The sequence below is a fragment of the Cyprinus carpio genome, chromosome B4 (genome assembly GCF_018340385.1).
Source record: "Cyprinus carpio isolate SPL01 chromosome B4, ASM1834038v1, whole genome shotgun sequence".
Taxonomy (NCBI): domain Eukaryota; kingdom Metazoa; phylum Chordata; class Actinopteri; order Cypriniformes; family Cyprinidae; genus Cyprinus; species Cyprinus carpio.
Window position 1 is genome coordinate 6,039,764 of NC_056600.1, and position 19,770 is coordinate 6,059,533.

The following is a 19,770-nucleotide window of genomic DNA, read 5'->3' on the forward strand; positions in this document are numbered from 1 at the left end:
AAATTAAAGAAAAAAATATTACTTGAAAAAAAATTCTGTCAAATCTATTAATCTCAAACAAAAAAAAATCGATTAATCGCATCAAAAATAAAAGTTTGTTGACATAATATATGTGTGTGTAGTGTGTATATTTATATGTATAATATAAATATATTACATATATTTCTTAAACACTTATTTTGGATGTGATTTTTCATGATTAATCAATTTGACAGCACTAAAAGTTTTACACGAGATATAGTTAATTGATTATTAACTGACAAGTATCAAACTTTAAAAAAAAAAAACTAAATAAGTAAAATAAATATTATGTCTAAAAAAAACAGTAGTACTTAGAAAAATATCTTGTGTACAGTCAAATGATCATCAGACTGCCATCAATGACCAAGATCATCTCAATAACCCCCTTATTATTGAACATGTTCAGTTACGGGATAAACACAGTGGCAGAAACACCTGCAAACAGAGTATTCTGATAATGGTATCAGTTAATGAAAACTTCTGTGTAATGTGTCAGTCCAGGACTTCTGTTATCATCCACCGAATCATTAATCACTTTTAAATGCACTTTTCTGACAGGGCAAAATAAGGATGAAAGGAAGGTCAGAACTAGACTCATCTTACCTCTCCCAACTTGTCCAGTTTGATGTAGGTCTCCAGTTTCCCAAAGCCGATTTCTGACTATAAAAAGAGAGAAGGAGAGAGATTGCTTCATTAATGCGATCTAGTTAATGCTGAACAGGCCTGCATGTGTTCAACAGACCTTATCAGTGAGAAACACGTGTCTCTGATATCTGCAGCCAAAATTATTTCCCAGACAAAGCCATTAATCACACACAGTATTCAGACTTCCATGGACACCAGGGGGCACCAGAATGTCAACATAAACCCCCTCTCCTTTACACACACATTGAGGGTTCGACGTGGGGACGACATAGACAGATGACAGCTAAGAACAATGGATGCCAAGAAACCCAGACGCAAAAGCAGGGGGCTTTTAACATGCAAAACCCTCTACGTATGCAGCCAACAGACAAAGAACATGGTATGTGTCTTTGTGCTCCACTGAAAGTATGACACAATGTGCGACACTGGGTTTCTCGTCGTTGTTTTGAAAAGCTTGCTGTGGACTCATTAACTAGAGCTGGATATTCTTCAGACATAATCTTTTACTCTTAAACAGCTCAGCTAAAAATATCCTTTACTCACTCTCATGCCATTCCAAACCCATTTCTTTATTCATGGAGCTCAAAAGGTCTTCAAAACTGTTCTTTGCATACAATAAAGTACATGCCATGAGTTTTCCACCTGCAAAAAAGCACTTTAAAAGTTGCCCGTATGGCTTGTGCACTATTTCTATTCTCACATAAGTCTCATAAAGGCATGAGATGATAGTTTTGTGTGAGCTATTCTCTGATCTAATTCTATTAGATCACATTTTGTAACCAATCGTGACCCACAAAGTCATTGCACAGCTTCTGAAAACTTATAATATAGTGCAAAAGCTGTATGGACTTCATACAAAACAAAAAAAAAAATCACGACAATTCTTGGAAATTTGCGCAAATTGCAATTTTCTTTGTGCAAAACATATTTTTATATCTTTAATTAGATGTAAATGTTATTTTTAAACTGTTTTTTATATATATAATTTTTTAATATTTACATTTTGTGTGTAATATGACCTGGATGCAATCAAAGAGATTCAACCATGTCCGTTTGGCAGAAGAATGCTTTACAAGCTTTGATTACCGTATATTAGCAACACTGGCGTTTGACTGACCATGGTTATTGTATGATTTCATTGCATTGATGACTAAAAACATCTTAGACATGCGCAAAAAGAGTCAATAATTACAAAATGAGGGTGATCAAATTCTGATATTTTCAAATGACCCATCCTTTAAATAGATATAAAACACACTGTTATGCATTTCATAGACAGCACTTGATTGTAAACTACATTATGGTTCAAAAGTTTGTGGTTTGTTATTTCATTTATTTATTTAAATGTTTTAGAAAAAGCGAAAACAGTAATATTCTAAAATATTATTACTATTTAAATTTAAGATTTTCTATTTTAAAATACTTTAAAACATATTTTATTTGTGTGATGTCAAAGCCGGATTTTCAGCATCATTACTCCAGTCTTCATTCAGATATGCTGATTTGCAGCTCAGGAAACACTTCTAATTATCAATGTTGAAATCAGTTGTGCTGGTTAATATTTTTGCAAAAACTATAATTCTTTTATGAACAGCTTATAAATGAAATATAATTTTTTTGTAACATTATAAATGTCTTCCCTGTCACTTTTGATCAATATACATAATATATAATTCAGAGGGTTTATTCATGCAAACTCACCAGCGAGGCTCTACGTGACCGTCGGCTGAGGGGTTGGTCAAATGGTGGGCTGCTCAGCTGCAGCTTTTCCAGGTAACCGTCAGGAATCCGGATATCAGCAGGCAAAGACAAGCGTTTATTCAGGTCCTGAGAATCAAATCACACACACACATGCAAGCAAGTCAGTCGCGAGGGACAAAATTAGCTCAATTCTAATCAAAGTAGGAATCAGATTAATAATTGATGCTTGGTGACTATTCATTTGGTGTGTCTCGTCTGACAGCAATGTGTGTGTGCTTGTTTTAAATAAGATCGCGTGACTTCATAAAGCCGTTCTCAAACCAGAGCATTAGCATCTTCTATAAATAACCCTCCATCACACTTTGAATCTCCTGCATTTACATCTCTCTCTCTCATGGCTTTTTTCTCCACCCACAGGCTACTTTTAAAGATGCGTGCAGCATGTTATAATCTCATTGGGCAGCACATCAGGCTGAATGAGGAGTGAATCACTTCACCCCAAAATCAAAAGAAAAACTTTTTAATAACATAAAATTTAGCACATTAATCTTGAAATTAAACACATTAACCCACGCGATTCTAATCACTTTAATGCAAAATAAAACCATTTGTGCCACTTTTTAAAGTGTTTAGACGAGATGATTTTCATAACTGTCACAGCAATGAGAATCAATGAATTTGTGAATAATGAAAACTACAAAAAAGTAAAACACTCAAATAACTCAAATAAAAACAACAAATAAATAATAATAATAATAATAATAATAATAATAATAATAAGTAAATAAAGAATTTGAAAATCGTTAAACTCTTAGTAAATTATGCATTTTTACAAGAAACAAACACTATATCTAAACCTTGGTAATTAAAATATTTTTTTTTTTATTTTATTAAAATTTTTAAACAAATCAAAAAGAGTATAACAAATTCTATAATGACAAACTTCAAATGGATAAATTATTTTATTATTTAATATTATTTATTTATAAATTTATTTATAAAATACATTATTTATTTATTATTTTTTATATATGATATTATATTGTTATTAGATGTTACAGTAAGGAGATTTAGGCCTGAAAATAATTGGGAAATATCACAAAATCATAATAGTTGACTACATCCAACAAATTATTATTTTTTTTTAAAAAGTAGAATGTGACCTGAAACCTCTTCAGGAGATTCACCTATATGTTGTTAAATGATATCTACATACTATTGGCTTTTAAACTGTGCATGTAGTTGCAGTAACCCAATTCACACAGCAGGAGGCAAAAGAGCACCGGAGACAGAGAGAGAGAGGAACACATGGCCAAATAACTAGTTTGGACTGAGGTTTGCAATTAAAACCCCAGAATAAGAAGCTTTAAAACCTTTATGTAGCAAGAGTGTGACGTGAATGTTTTGATGTATTCAGGTTAATTCTGATTTAAAAAAAGCAGTTTTTCCATTTCAAAATCCTCTAACAGTGTTATTCAAACCCTCTTTTTAACAATGTACTGCAGAGAGAAGAAGAGAAAGTGGAAATGGAAGGAGCGAGAAAAAAAAAGAGACCGAATCCATTCCTTTCAGATCCTTGTGTGCGGTAAGACAGAAAGCCAGTTATTAATATCAAACAGCAGCCCAACCTCGATGGACAGGCACAGATGTATATGATTTGAAAATCACAGTCTGATACAGTACGAACCAAATGCGATGACTGTTTACAGAGATTTTTCTGTACTCACAGGAAACGAAAAGGCCACATGACGCATCATAATCACAGCCAATCAGAACATATTTGATGTTCAATACATTGTTATAATGAGTGGGATTTTGGACCAATGAGAATTCACAATGGGCGGGACTATGTATTCTGGTAGCCTAGACATAGAAGCCAAACCGAACTGACAAAAAAAAAAAAACTGCTATGATTTACAAAAGGTTGTTATTTGTTGTGGTTGTGGCTGGTTAAGACAAAAACTAGTCAAAGATCTCAAATCTTCAAACACCTGAGAGTTCTCGAACTGCAGTTCCACTTATAACATCTGCATCTGCCCACAAAACCTCCAAATTTCTTAAGATCATCTCAGCAAGGAGGAAGGGGAAGAGAAAAGCCGACTAACAGGACGTGGGAGAAAATAGGAAAGGATGAGAAAGAAAACACACCAGAGGAATCCCTCCACCTACCCAAGGCCAAAAATAAAGCTCTCAGTAGTGACACATCACCCAGTCTGAAGCTTTCAGGCTAACACACGCACGCTTTCTGCTTCCTCCTGTGAATAAGTGAGCGTGTGGCAGGTTTGTGCTGCTGATTAATTTATGGCCACACGCAGTCTGTCTTACCTCCATGGATATGCGCCGATGAGTTCTGGTGCGGAGACACACGCCGGTGGGCGATTGCACTTCGTCCGAGGACGTCCCTGAGGCCTGATCGCTCTCTCCATCCGAACCCATCTTCAGATTCTCATGAACAATGTCTGCGAGAGAGGAAGAGGAGGTTAGAAAATGAAAATGTTAAATGTGTATGTGGTGCGAGATGCTTCTGCTCTAACGGATGAGCTATGGAAAGGGTTTCTGGGAGGTTTTATTAGCGCATATACTCGTACATAGCTGAATCCCAATACTTACAATAGTTCCCATATACTTGCACTAATACCCAATAAAAGAATGCATGTTTGATCATATTTTTCCATTACATCTTTTATACTGAATTTAATTTATTCTGAAAAAAATTAAAAAATAAAAATAAATTGAATTTTTGGATTAAATTACATTTATTTTTGGACATTTTTTAAACTAAGGTACAAGTCCTCTATTTGGCTTTTCAAATGCTAATGAGAATTTGAGAGATAATAAAAAAAATGGGCTTAATTAAATTTAAATGAAGGAGTCTTATTATTATTATTATCATCATTATTATTATTATTATATTTAAAACGATTACAAATAATTATTTAAATATATTTTTTTTACTTCACAATTTGACAAATAAAAACATATTTAATATTTTAAATGGAAATGTAATATTTTAAACAGTTTAATTCAAGGTGGAAATTTTATTTAAAATGTGAAAAAAAGTCTTTAAAATCAAATTATTATAATTATAAAAACAAGTAACTTACTATAATAAAGCATTTACCAATTGTTTTCTTAATCCAAATTTGATTTAGATTCAATTTTAAGATACAAAGATTTTAAACACAAAACAACAATCAAAAAGGCAAATGTTGACTAATTTTAGGCATAAGATGCACTTTAAGGACATTACTATTACATTATCTTATGGTTAAAATCAGTTTAAATCTGAAATACTATTTTAATATACTATGGTTTGGGACACACTATTCTGACTATGTAGGATAGATAGTGATTCGGGATTCAGTCTAATGTGTATGTGTGTGTGTGTGTGTGTGTGTGTGTGTGTGTGTGTGTGCGCGCGCTGTAAAAGCAGCTTTTGATTCTTCCATTTCAGTGAAAGACCTTATTCATCCTCTTCCATTTAAACACACACACACTCATACCTATGTACATAAAGCGTCATACGCACAGCACATCAAGCTGAACGTCTGTTAATAATTTTCCCGCAGTTCTTGATATTCATGAAAACCAGTCAAGCATGACACTGACACACATCCTCTGTTCAAATTCACCTATGCCACGATTCCTGAGAAAGGCATACGCATTACATCGAAAACAAGAAAGGTGTGAAGGGATATGCACTGTCCCATGTGCTTTTTGTTTATACAGCACTTGTGTGTGAATGTCCTCAACTCTTCTCTATTACATAAAAGTTTGATCCGGCTTATCTGAGCTGGCCTTTGGGCCAAATAATGATGTAATCAGGGTTTAAAAACCACATGCACATTCACAAATTGAAAACCAGCGGCCGGGAATTAAGAGTCCCGTCCAGTCATCACGTGTTCATGTACATGTGCATGTACTTGCAGTCTTTTAGTACTTGGAAAAGGGGCGGCCTAAAAGCGATGGAAAATAAAAGCTGTTCCGGAAGAAAAGAGATTATATTACCGCATAAAAGAGTGCTGGGAACTAGAAAAAGAGTCTAAAGGTGTGGTCGTGGCTCTGTAGTTTTATGGCAGGCTGTTTGCTGCTGTAAGGCCCCCTCCTCCCTCACCTCATAAGGAGGAGTACCCCAAGGGTGACATATCGGCCTGCTCTTTTATCTGGCCGAGGCAGTAAAAAGTACCTAACCTGAGGGCCATCCATTACGGCACAGCTGTCTGCTGTCTCCCCGCTCGGATATCTTCAGACCAGAGGGAGAGAGGTGAATCTTTCAGAAACTGTCCGGAAATGTCCAAGTCATATTTAATGCCAAAACCACAAGAAAACCATAAATGTATTTTGCATAAAGAATGAAGCAAAGACAATAAAGCACATTATTCTCATTAACTATCATTACTGAAATGTGGGCAAAAAAAATTGAACAATGTCTGCGAGAGAGGAAGAGGAGGTTAGAAAATGAAAATGTTAAATGTGTATGTGGAGCGAGACGCTTCTGCTCTAATGGATGAGCTATGGAAAGGGTTTCTGGGAGGTTTTATTAGCGCATATACTCGTACATAGCTGAATCCCAATACTTACAATAGTTCCCATATACTTGCCCTAATACCCAATAAAAGAATGCATGTTTGATCATATTTTTCCATTACATCTTTTATACTGAATTTAATTTATTCTGAAAAAAAATAAAAATAAAAATAAATTGAATTTTTGGATTAAATTACATTTATTTTTGGACATTTTTTAACTAAGGTACAAGTCCTCTATTTGGCTTTTCAAATGGTAATTTGAAATGTCCAAGTCATATTTTATGCCAAAACCACAAGAAAACCATAAATGTATTTTGCATAAAGAATGAAGCAAAGACAATAAAGCACATTATTCTCATTAACTATCATTACTGAAATGTGGGCAAAAAAAATTGTTAGTATTGGTATATTAAGGGAGCATTTATGTATTAATGTATTCTAAAATTAAAATAAATAAAAATAAAAATGATTGGTAATCAGAATTTAATAAAAGGTATAAAAATAATTTTTTTTTTTAGAAAATGTGCCCATATTGTCTGGAAAAAACTAAAGCAGTTGATCATGACAGAGGCAGCTATTCTCTGGAAATGCATTTGCTGCCCAATAAAATAAATAATTGGATTTAATTAAAATTATTTTTGACTAACTTGGGGGGAAAATGTCCTTAACTGTCTTGAAAAAAATAAAATAAAAAACTGGAAAACTTTAATTTCATTAAGTATTTTTGGACTTTTTTAAGCCAAGATACCAATCCTCTATTTGGCTTTTTGATAACGAGAATTTGAATAGAATAGAACAGAAGAGAAGAGAATAGAATAGATTAAATAAAATTATTTGGGGGAATTAATAGAAAAAAAATCTTAGGCATCATGGTTTATGCAGAATATAATTTCTTGGTATTTCTTTTATATTTTGACTTTGGGGTGAAACGTGACCTGGACATTTCTTATTAGAGAGACATGAGGAGAGATCCAGTTTCATGACTAGTAACCACTGTGGCCTCATTTCTGCATCCCGTTACACCAATGAAGTCTCTGAAATGGCGAGATGGTGTGTGTGTGATGAAGTGTGAAAGCGTGTGCAGTCGCAGGTAATGTGCCCTATTTTTTTTTTTATTAAATCCGACATACTGTGAGGTAACGAGTCACTCTGTCAAATCACACCATTTCCCTCTGTTCACTCTCCCTTTCCTGACTTTCATCTCCTTCCACCTCCTCCTCTCAACATCAGAAACGCTGTGCTCTTTCATTCCGTCAAGCCCGAGACAACCTCACTTGTAATTTTGACGCGTGTCATCTGTCTGCCTCACCCCATCCCGCCGTCTTCTGCTCTCCTCCGGCCGTCTTTAAAACACTAAAAATTCTAAAATCTACAATGTTCAACTTTTCTACAAAAAAAAATAAAAAAAAAAAAAGTGTGGCACGGAAAAATTCTGCAAGAACGAAACTGGGTCAAACTCTAATAAACTCCAGACTGTCTTTGACTTGGAATGCGTCCTATTCAAGGAAACTCAAGATGATCACTGAACGCATTTACATCACAGCTTACAAATTCCACAATCGGTGCCAAATAAACAAACAGCCAATCGCTGACATCACTGTTAAAGGATAAGAATGTGGGAATGGGGGCCGGACATGTCTGAACTTGTGTCTGAGATGCTGGTAAATAATAGCCTCATGTATGGGAAGCAACACACAAACACACACTCAATCTGAGAGAAGCCGGACGGAACCGTTCAAATGTGACACACACTTCTTGTTCGATCGCCTCCCACTAACCTTCTCCTCACACACACCCCCCCACTATTTTTTTTTTTTTTTTGTGTGTGTGTGTGTGTGTGTGTGTGTGTGTGTGTGTGTGTGTGAGAACACCCACTCGCGCAGTTGCACGTATGCACACCGGGGTTAGACATGACTGCTCCCATGACGACAGGGAGATAAGGTTGAGCGGCTCACATTTATCGCATAGCAAGATTTTGCAGAGCTGAATTTTTGACTCATGACTGATCCTTTGATATAACTAAACATTTTTTGAGAGAAGAATTGCTTTCTGGCAGTCAAACTTAAATAGCCAATGAGGTGGAAGTGGGCGTGGTCTCGGCAAATTTGGGATTGGTTGTAGGTGATTGCGACTTCATTCACAAGCGTCAGGTACTGTATGCTTCATCCACACCATGCTCCCTAAAAATGATCCATCATTAACCAACCCAAAGGACTGAGACAAATATTTAAAACATTAATACATAATTAGAACAATTATTTTAAAAAGTTAACGAAACTTAATGACAGGGATGTATTAAATATTTTGTATTATTAATATTAATATTCTTTTCTGTTTATTTCGATATTTCTTTAAAAAACTGCCCTGAATTAAAAATATATAAATAATTATAATAATAAAAGTAATTTGAAAGGGTGAAAAGGTATACTTCTAATAATATTAACAGAATTTAATTAAATTCTAATTAGGAAATTACAACATTCTGCAGTAACTATTATATTAAAATATGAAATATGAAATTTAATTAAACTATATTTAATCTATATATATTTATGAAAATAACAACAACAGCTTTTTATTAATATTTAAAAAAACTGAAACATTCAATTATTGTATATTAAACAATCAAATACTAATTTTAAAAATAAAATGCTACTCAAATAAATAACAATAATAATAACAATATTAATCATGAATAAATTACACATTTAAAAATTATATTAATATTAAAATTAATTAAATGTAACTCAATTCTAATTAAATAATATTTTATTAAAATGAATAACATTAACAATAATAACAATTTTTTTTTTCATAATTGCTGTTAATCCTGAAAAATTAAACATTAAAAGAGTATTAATATTAAAATTATTATATTAACAAATATTAAACGTAATTCTAATTAATGTAATTCTAAAAAATATTTTTATTAAAATGATTAAAATCATGTAATAACTGTCTAAAATTGTTAAAATTGTGTAATAACGGTTAAATTAAAATAAGAAATGAAATTATATTACAATTATTTTAAAAACGTTTAAATATTACTGCAGTTCATATCTAATTTTTGTTGTTTTGTCAAGTCCAATGGAATGGATTATTGCTGCACATTATACTGAACAGTCCAAAGATATGCATGATGAATTTTGTCTTTTAAAAGAATCGTGTTTAATGCTGAATACTTCTGAACAGGTCTTTAAATGAAGGCTCTTCAAAACAGCCTGCAAGTGTGTTATGATTGGCCACTCACCGAGACGGCTGCCGTTTCGAGGCATGGCCATGAAGGACCCCAGACTGCCCCCGATGACACTGTGCGGTCGGCGCAGGGGAGGCTTCTTAAAGGAGCCCATACCCGTGTACTGGTGCAAAAACGAGTGCATGCTGTGGGAGGAGGGCGGCCGGCCATTCCTCACAATGGGCTCTGAAATAACAACGAGACCTCCATCAATACACACACAAAACATCAGCGTAATTGCATGAATATTTTAACTTAATTAAAAGTATTACTTTACTACATGAGGTTACGCTGAGGTCAAAGAGAAGCTACAGTAATAAAGGGAAACCCGCAACTTTATAGAAAACGGTGATGTCTTGACATAATAACCCATATCTTTCACTTCCCATCAAGATGAGTGATGCTGGGAAGGCAACACCTGCTGTGCTTTTCACTTTTAATCAAAAGACAAGCCAATCATCGCAAAGGTGTTGCTATAGCACCATTTAAACCAACAGGAAAGTGGCTGTTGATACTGGAGCCATTTGAGCCAATCAACACAAGGCATGATAAAGCATCAATCAAACAAACTTAAGTTTTATTCAAAAGGCGAGTTAATTATTAAATAGCTGTTGATATGACAACACATAATTAACCAGTAGAACTACTGCTGACACTCGACACCCATGTGCCTTTCAAATAAAATATACACTGCATATATTAACTTTAAATCAACGACTGTAGAGGTTATATGACCATCGCACTGTGTGTGTGGGTGTGTGTGTGTGTGTGTGTGTGTGTGTGGGTGTGTGTGTGTGTGTGTGTGTGCACCTGTCCCTCCCACCTGTTTTTGCTCACACCACCTGTCCAGTCAACCAACCCCTCCTTGAGCTCGCACACACACCCATATACACACACATGAAAAAAAACCTCTCACAGCACTGCAGTGGTACTGCATTACATAAGGAGATAAAGAGCTGCTCTCTGGGACATTGTAATCTAAAAGTCATCCTTCCGCAGCATGCTCAGACATACAAACACAAACAGCGAGGCTCTCTGTCTCTAAACAACCCAAGCTAAAATGTCTTTCTTAAATAGTATTTCACCTACCGAATGTCCTATTAAATCGCATCCGCCTAGGTCAAATTTGATTCCTTGGTCAAATATTGAAAAGCATTAATATCCTAAACACTTGATAATGGTACTAACAGGTCTACAGGCTCCCTAATAGAAAACATTTATTATTATTATTATTATTATAAAGAAAGAATTGAATATTGAAGTTAAAAATGGAGTAAAAATTTAGTAACTTAGTAACAAGAGAAAACTGTGTAAAGGGCTTAATCTAAGGTGTATAACAATTTTGGGTTTAATTTGATTTATATATTTACAGACAATTTAAAACTGCATCACAAAACAAAAAAATATTTTTGAGATTTTGCTTTTACTGGGCTTGTTTAAATACTTTTAGACAAATGTCAAATTTTAGTTTGCTGTGTTTTATAAATAAAGTAAAACAAAACAAAAAAAATCAAACAAAACCAAAACAGGCAGGCTCGATTTTATTCTTTGGGATTTGGTGTTAAGGGGTAAAGTCAAAATGCAGCTGTGTTCACAAACCATTTTAATTATTCTAACATGACTAAAAATAAGAAAAAACAAACAATACAAAACCAAAACAAAACATCAAAAAGCAGAACCAAACAAAACAAAACCTAACCAAAAATCACAAAACAAAAAACCAAACCATTTAGGTTTGGAAAAAATTGCATTGTAAAAACTGGTCTCTTTATTAAGTTCAGAGGGGAACAGGAGGGTTTGATGATGTCAACAAAAACGGAAAGTAAAAATAAAAATAGGTAGATCAATAGACCAAATTCGGAATCCATGTTAAACAATGTTGTTTGCACACACTGTTATGATGGCCGAGCATGAAATGCTGATGGTGTTGTATCTTCGTTTATTCAGAGAGCAATCCCTTTTTCACTGTGGACGCTCTCTCTCTCATATCTTCCCACACCACAGATGCGTCTCTCATTACAACAGGCCTTTCAACCTGCTTACTAAGGACAATCCAACAAAACACCAGCCTCACACAGACACCTGGCGCAGGTCTGATCCACCCGAGCCCATGTGGTAAAGTTCCACTCATAGCCAGCTGCGCACAGGGACTTTATTTCCATACAAGCATCATGGAAACTCTGGAATGTTCCACGGCTAACGCTCAACAGGTCTGGCCGTGATGATTTGTCATGCTGTCAGATGAAGGAAGGTCCCGCTGACCGACAGCATCGGAGGGTGTGCCATTATGACAAAATAGTGGAATCTGGATAGACGTGCACTATTTTTCACACTACTGAGAACATATCATTGTCATTTTTCAGTGCATAAGTACATAAAATGTAAACTCTATGCCTTTCCTGTCTTGTTGCTAAGCAACAGTACTCCTGAGGAAAATATTTCACGTCAGCAGAAACTCTTGGGCCCAAAGCGAGGTTGGGTCTATGGTTGCCGTGCCGACAGTCTCTGGTGAGGGGCTCTTAGGGGTCTTTGTGCAGCACCCTGAATACCAAAATGAACACAGGCAGACATAAACTCACTCTCTTTCTTCCTCACTGAGATGGAGCGTGTCTTCAGAGAGTGTTCAAAATGTAGGGGAACTACTAAGCACAAATAAACACAACACCACACACATGACTCTAAAAAATAAGTTTAGCATGGCAGATGGTGCACATGACTGTCCTGTTTTGGCAGCACCAGACCACAAACATGAAAAACAAAGTCTGGCTGAAATTTAAGGAAGCAGTACAGAAAAACAACTGTCCATCTATCCTCTTTTTAAGTATATAGCATCCATGTCTTTCTTGTGGGCAAAGGACTAGTTAACACTATGATATTGCTAATTATTAATATTAACAAACAAGGACTAACAGCAAAAAATAAATAAATAAAGCATTTTTATACAATAAAAAAAACAACAATAATATATTATAATATATTATCATAATACACAAACACATACATATTAAATATTTATAAAATAAATGTTATATTTTTCAGTTATTAAAAATGTTAATGATTATTTTTTTATTAATGTATATTTTACAGTATAAACTAATAACTTAATATAAATTAATTTTATTTAATTAATGTAGAATATAATATACACAATATATATTGAATTACCTTACAAGTTATAAAAATCTAAAAATAAGTTATTAAAAGTGTTACTATGTAAATGTTAACATTAATTTACAAAATGCAGAAAGTAGTATTTTAAAAAATCCCAGTTACCACAGTTACCTGTTACTTTCTATGGGGACAATAAAGAAAGAAAAAAATATTTTTTGTGTACTATCTTGTACACATGAACACACACACACACACACACACACACACATATATATATATATATATATATATATAAATATATATCAATATATATATATATATAAATCAATCAGAATTTGGTTTCCTCCAAGCAAAACTGTGGTTCCTGCATCTGACATGTTGCGGACTGCATCTACAACTGCACATTAAAAAGTTAGATCTTAAAAATGTGATGTGAAACCTGAAAGCAGTGAGTAATTTTCTTCTGAACAGTTTTCAAAATTAATGAGACGGCAACATCCATTCATCTGCTCTCGTTTCCCTATTGCATGCACATCTTTCCTGAGGGTAAAGTGATACTATAAATCAAATGGCTCACTTAATGTAAAATTAACACAGAACTTATAAATCTTTAAATTAAATAATGATTCTTTCAGATGTCCCAACAAACCTAATGAAAAATACATCCCCAACATTAATTTATTTTTAAAATAAAGTTTATTTATTTATTTATTTAAAGTAACGATTATTTTACAGCCATCACAGTGCATGATATTGATCTGAACGTTATTCCAGATGGGCTGCAGCGGCTGAGGATTCACCCTGACCGAGATGAAGCCGGCAGAAGTAGAAACCCTTGCTAATACGTGGCTTAAAGGAAAGAGTAGAGAGGAGCATAAGCTCCTTACGTAATGGCAGGGTCTTCATAAAACATTCATTAGTCTGCCTAAAAAAAATGGCTGGGTCAACAGCACTGCCATTCCCCACATTCAACACACCGCACTAAAAACATCCACACTGTCAATGTGTGTATGCAGAGCTGAGTGTGCACGTTTAGACCGCTGTGCACTCACACTGGTGAAAGAGTGCAACATTCACGTTAAAAAAAAAAATACAACCCCTGCATTCTCTGGATGCTAGTGTTAGTGTTTAGGGCATAAGTGAGAGAGGATGTTTTTACTGCTGTCAGACCAATGTCCGCACAGTAATAAATGTTACCAGCTGCAATGCATCACGACATGCAGATAAGGCCATGTTCATCCAGATATAAACATAAACACATACACAGACTCTGTCCCAACCCTACTAAGCTGTCTCAATATCTACACAGACAGCTAATGTCTAAGGCAGTAAAACAGAATTTTATAAATAACAAAACTGAAATGTTGACACTCGCTAATGGGAGCTCATCAAATTAAAGACATGTAAAAACCAGCTATGTTCATGTTTCATTTGGATTTAACTTAGTGGCAGTGGCAATATATTGGCCAATATTTGCTCATTTTTTTTAATTAAAAATTTAAAAAAAAAAAAAAAAAAGTTCATTTTTTTCTTTAGATTTTTCCAATTATTTATATAAATGTCATTTTACATAATATTCATATAAATAATTGCATAAATTCAATTTAATTGCAGATATTGGCATCAGCCATAAAAAAATAATCAACACAGGTCAACCACTAGTTTAATCTGTGGAAAATAGGTTGCATTGGTAAATATTCTGGGACTGTGAATGTGTGCATTTCTACCTATATTTTGGTCAAAGTGAGAAATGCAATAACGCAGCATAATTTCGATGCCTACAATGTGATTTAATGCATCTATAATGCTTATAAATGCAGCAATTAGTAACTATTTTATGATTTGGTCAATTAAGGGGTAATCTGTATGAATTCACATGCTTTTTTCCCGATCTGCTTACATCCCACTGACGGTGAGGTTTAGGGGCAAAACTGCAAAAACTGCATGTTTTTGCATGACACAAATTGTACAAAATCATATGAAATCACCTTGTAGTTGCTTCTCCTCATGAAATCAGGTTGGGTTTGATTCAGTTCATTATATAAAGTTCATGCTCAGATGTAAACTGCAAGCTCACCCTAAACTGAATGTGTCTTATTTCAAGGGTGATTTTCAATTCAGCTTGAAGTTTGAGGCAAAAAGGCCTGAACCCAGTTACCCTACATTCAAGAAAATTTTTACCACATTTCCAAATTGCATGAAAACCCTTCCTCATAGGTGCTCCAAGTCTGGGCCGAAACGGCCATGGTAGTTGAATTTGTCCTTTTGATAAGTGTGGTTACTGTTTTACCTCAGTCAAGCACTCAGTACACCCAGCCGGTGCGCCAGGGATGGAAGGTAAGCGGGAATGCACTGGAACTCAAACCACACTGGCTTCCAGTTTACACAGAGTCTCATAGTACAGTCTTAATCGGTCTGTCTGATTCCAGTCCATCCGTCAGGTCGGCCCGAAGGCAAAGGAGCTAATTTAGCCCGTCTCTCACAAACTGTCACATGCTCCCTTCCTCTCATTCTTCTCACAGGGGTGTCATTGCTGTTACGTAATTACTAGCTAGCTGAACATACAAGAGCGAGGAGAAGAAAAAGCACTTTGAGGAAGAGGACAGGGAGTTTCTTTTCAACTGAAATTGCATTGCTTCAGGCATTCAGGCTGACTGGAAGCATGACAGCAGACTCTTTAACATCAGTCCTGGCTCAGCACTGTTTTATGGTCACAAAATTGGTGCAGGCTTTAGTTATGACAGATCAGAATGACAGGTTTTCAACACAGCTTGAAATGGTTGTGTCAGGGTGACTGACGCGAGCTAATGTGGTCAATACAGGCGACCCAGAGAAAATAAAATACTCTGGGTGTAAATACTGTGAGCAAAAAGAGAGACAAGGAGTATTTTGGGTTCAAAATCAAGTTAAGACATGATGTTACCAAAATAAATGAATGTCTCTCATTTTCTTTAAATAAAACAAAAATCTTGGTTACAGTAAGGCACTTACAATGGAATAGAATGGGGTCAATCAAATAGTACCAGTGTTATTTTAGTATCATTGAGATATTATAATTTTTATTTTAATATTTCGAATATTAAAATATTTGAATTTTATTTTTATAGTTTCAGTTTAATTTTGGTTAAAGCTTTAGAATTTATCTATGTGTTTTTGTCATTTTTATTACTTTTTGTTGTTTTTAATGTGTTTCTAAAATTTGTATTCATTTTTTAATTTCAGTTTTAGTTTGTCATTTTAGTACACCAAGTTAAACTTATTAAATATGAGAAATGTTGTCTTGGAAACTAGCTGAAATGTTTTCTTTAACAAAGTTTTCTGTATTTTATTTCAGTTAACATTAATTTCATTTCAAGTAACCCTGAATAGTACAGACACAAGACAAACAATGTATTAACATGATTTTAAGGTGGATGGGGGAACAAAACAAAACAAAAAACAAAAAAAAACTTCTTCACTTCTTCAAACTTCACTGTCACGGCAACTTAGTGTTTAAAAACCTAAAATGTCTGTAAAATGAGTGTAAACATTGATTTAAACAGCTTTACAAAACAAAACAAAAAGTGTCCTCCAAAAATGGTCCTCATTAACTTCTATTTTAAGTGACTCAATTTTATTCCCTAAAATTATTTTGTTGATAATCATTATGCTATCAGCAAACAGTTGACTGAGCTTAACGTGTACTCATTTAGCATAAAAAGTAAAATAAAAAGGGAGAATAATGTATCCAAATGGTATAGAGAAGTGGTAAGAGTTCACAAAAACACAAGCTTGTCATTTCTGTTTTAAGCACTCCAGAATGACTTGACAGGTCAAAGTAACTTATACTGAAACTGAAGTAGTTATGAAACAACTAAGTACACATTCTAAGTTATTTTAAGGGTTTCAATTAAAAGGCCAGGATTTATTCCTGTAAATTTAAAAAAGAAATACAAAGGTCCAGTCACTAACCGAGTGAAAATCTCAGAGGTCAGGCCAAAGCAAACACAAAGCACTAATAAACAAAAATACAAGAATTCAAAAAATATTTCATCAAAAAACAGTGTATTGACACACAAATATATAAAATAGAAATAAATATAAAAAATATAAAGTTACAACATGATTGTTGAATGCATGCAAAACAGGTTTTCTAGACTGCAGTGGTGTGTTACATCATATAAATAGACTTTACTCAATTAGTTTTGTTAGAAAATCTAATAATCAGTTTATAGAGCCCCTGCGTCCTGAGTTGTAACACAAGAGGCCATTTTTCCGCTCCCATGGACCTCTTCCAGGTTTCCAGAGCTCTTGTTCCACAAGCTAATCAAAGTGCTAATAAATCAGCCTCTAATCTGAACTACTTAACATTAACAGTGACCCTGCACACACAATATAGACACAGCAAACAACAGGAAAGGTACAGCGCACACACTCACCGCTGTCCTTGCTGCTGTTCTCCTCGATGGTCATCTGTTCCGCCAGCTCCGAGAGCGATTCATCGATCGTCTGGCTACCACGCAGGGTGAGCGACAAACGTCTCTTAAACCTCTTCATCCTCTCCATGGGCCTCTGAGGCAGGGGGGGCCTGCAGGACACACACACACACACACAGTGTTAATCATCATCGGCCTGCGAATCTCTGCGGGTCATGCAGCGTTTGAAGACTTCTTTTCATTAAACTGCATTTATTACTTTATTATTAAGTTCTGTGGCATTGAGGGTTGAGTGCACCCTATGATGTGTGTACTCATTTTTGAGGACAAAGTGACCAACAAAACCAAAAAAAAAACACCAATATGTTTCATTAATTAAGCCTTTGTTCACTTGTACAAATGCAATCAGATTCAGAGTATTTTTCATTTGCATTTTAGAATTGGTTTAGGCTATGGCATGGAAATAATAATGATCTTACATTAAATTTAAATTAGAGTTTTGTGGCTTTCAGTGTATGTCAGTTAAAATTTACTGTACTTCTCTTCCAGGAAAACAGACCAAAATACTGATGACTCAACTAGTACGCACAGACATATGCCAATAAAATACTAGAAAGAGAACACCCCATCCCCCTGATGCTAGTCTCTGATGAGCAGATTAAAGAAAGAAATTATGGCTTGCTGGTGCATTTTTGGCAGTGATAACCCTCATACTTTCTCATTTACTTTTCCAACCAACAATTGCTGGAATGAATACATTTTGAATGAGATTTGATTGCTTTCAGTGTGGTTTTAAATTAAGAGTCTTTCACTAACTTCCTGTTTCAAAAGGGAAAAAATGCTTGTCAAACCATTTCATGGCATCTTAAAGATCTACTGACTAATAGGAAGGCCTCATTTAGGTGTGTGTGTGTGTGTGGGATAGTTTTCAAACTCCACAGCAGGCCATTAAAACTTGCATGTGACATGCACAAATAATAAAAAAAAAAACTCCACATTAATAATCCAAAGGCTTTTAATCAAATATTCATGAGACTGTATTTTTGTTTTTACAGGCACTTCAACACATGGTTGTGCATTTTCAAAGCACACACTCTCACATGCATGATGCACCATAATTCCCTTTACACCAATGCTTTTTCTAAATATAAAATGACACCAGGTCTATTAACAGTAAAACACATTAAAAAAAAGAAAATAAAAAAGAGCAATGTAAAAAAAAAAAAAAAAAAAAAAAAACAATGTAATAATTTATGATTGAATGAGGTTTTTAAGTCAAATGTACAAATGAGAATGCTAAAATAAAATTTCCACTATTATTATTTATTCATACATTTATTTATAATAAATCTTAAAACAATAATAAAAATAATTTAAATTGTATTAAAAAATATTTTTTGACTGAATGAGAGTTTAAAGGAAAAATTAGTCTAAATGTATAAATATGACAAATGAAAACACAGAAATGAATACCCAATATTAAAATTATTTATAAATACATTTAAATATACAATACATTTGAAAATAATAAATCATTTAAATAGAAAATGTATGTGTATAAATAAAATGTAATAAAAAGTAAATAAATGTAAACGCATGTAATTCAATTGAATAAATGGAATAATTGATTAAATATAACAATATATATATTATCTTAAAATATATATTTTTTTATTTAATAAAAGTTAAAGGCAATGGTTTAAATGTAAAAACAGTTATATAAAATATAAATGTATTAATACAATATAATATAATAATATAATTTTAATATTAATGTATTATAATACATAAAACAATAAATAAGTAATTTAAGCAGAAAACATGCATAATAAATGTAAATTAACAAATGCCAATTAGGGCTGTGCAAATAATCAAATGCGATTTTCAAGCGCATCTTGTCAGTACAGCCGGTTCTGTGATCAGTAGTAAATCTCCAGCATGTGCTTTCAGATGGAGAGGCATTTAATACACAGAGCCGTAGTTCACTGACAAGCTACGCAATATTGCGTTCATAATCGCCAATGAATCGCCTGCGATTGTGAGTGCAATATTGCAATGCATTGAAATAAATTTAGATATTGAAATACACCTCATATCTTGCGTCCCTAATCAT

General features: G+C 34.0%; 1 protein-coding gene across 3 annotated transcripts in view; it reads right to left on the reverse strand.

The window, feature by feature from the left end:
- The window catches only part of cdk17 (cyclin-dependent kinase 17), a 48,949-nt gene that overhangs the window by 6,838 nt on the left and 22,341 nt on the right, over positions 1–19,770 (reverse strand). For 2 of the 3 annotated variants that reach the window (XM_042721696.1, XM_042721697.1), the window contains exons 2-6: positions 17,661–17,809; positions 10,147–10,317; positions 4,693–4,826; positions 2,368–2,493; positions 625–681 (exon numbers count right to left, since the gene is read on the reverse strand). In XM_042721696.1, the coding sequence (XP_042577630.1) occupies positions 625–681; positions 2,368–2,493; positions 4,693–4,826; positions 10,147–10,317; positions 17,661–17,787 (615 nt within the window). In that variant the 5' untranslated portion in view covers positions 17,788–17,809. The remainder of the gene's footprint in view (positions 1–624; positions 682–2,367; positions 2,494–4,692; positions 4,827–10,146; positions 10,318–17,660; positions 17,810–19,770) is intronic. The other variant, XM_042721698.1, reaches the window with a different exon arrangement.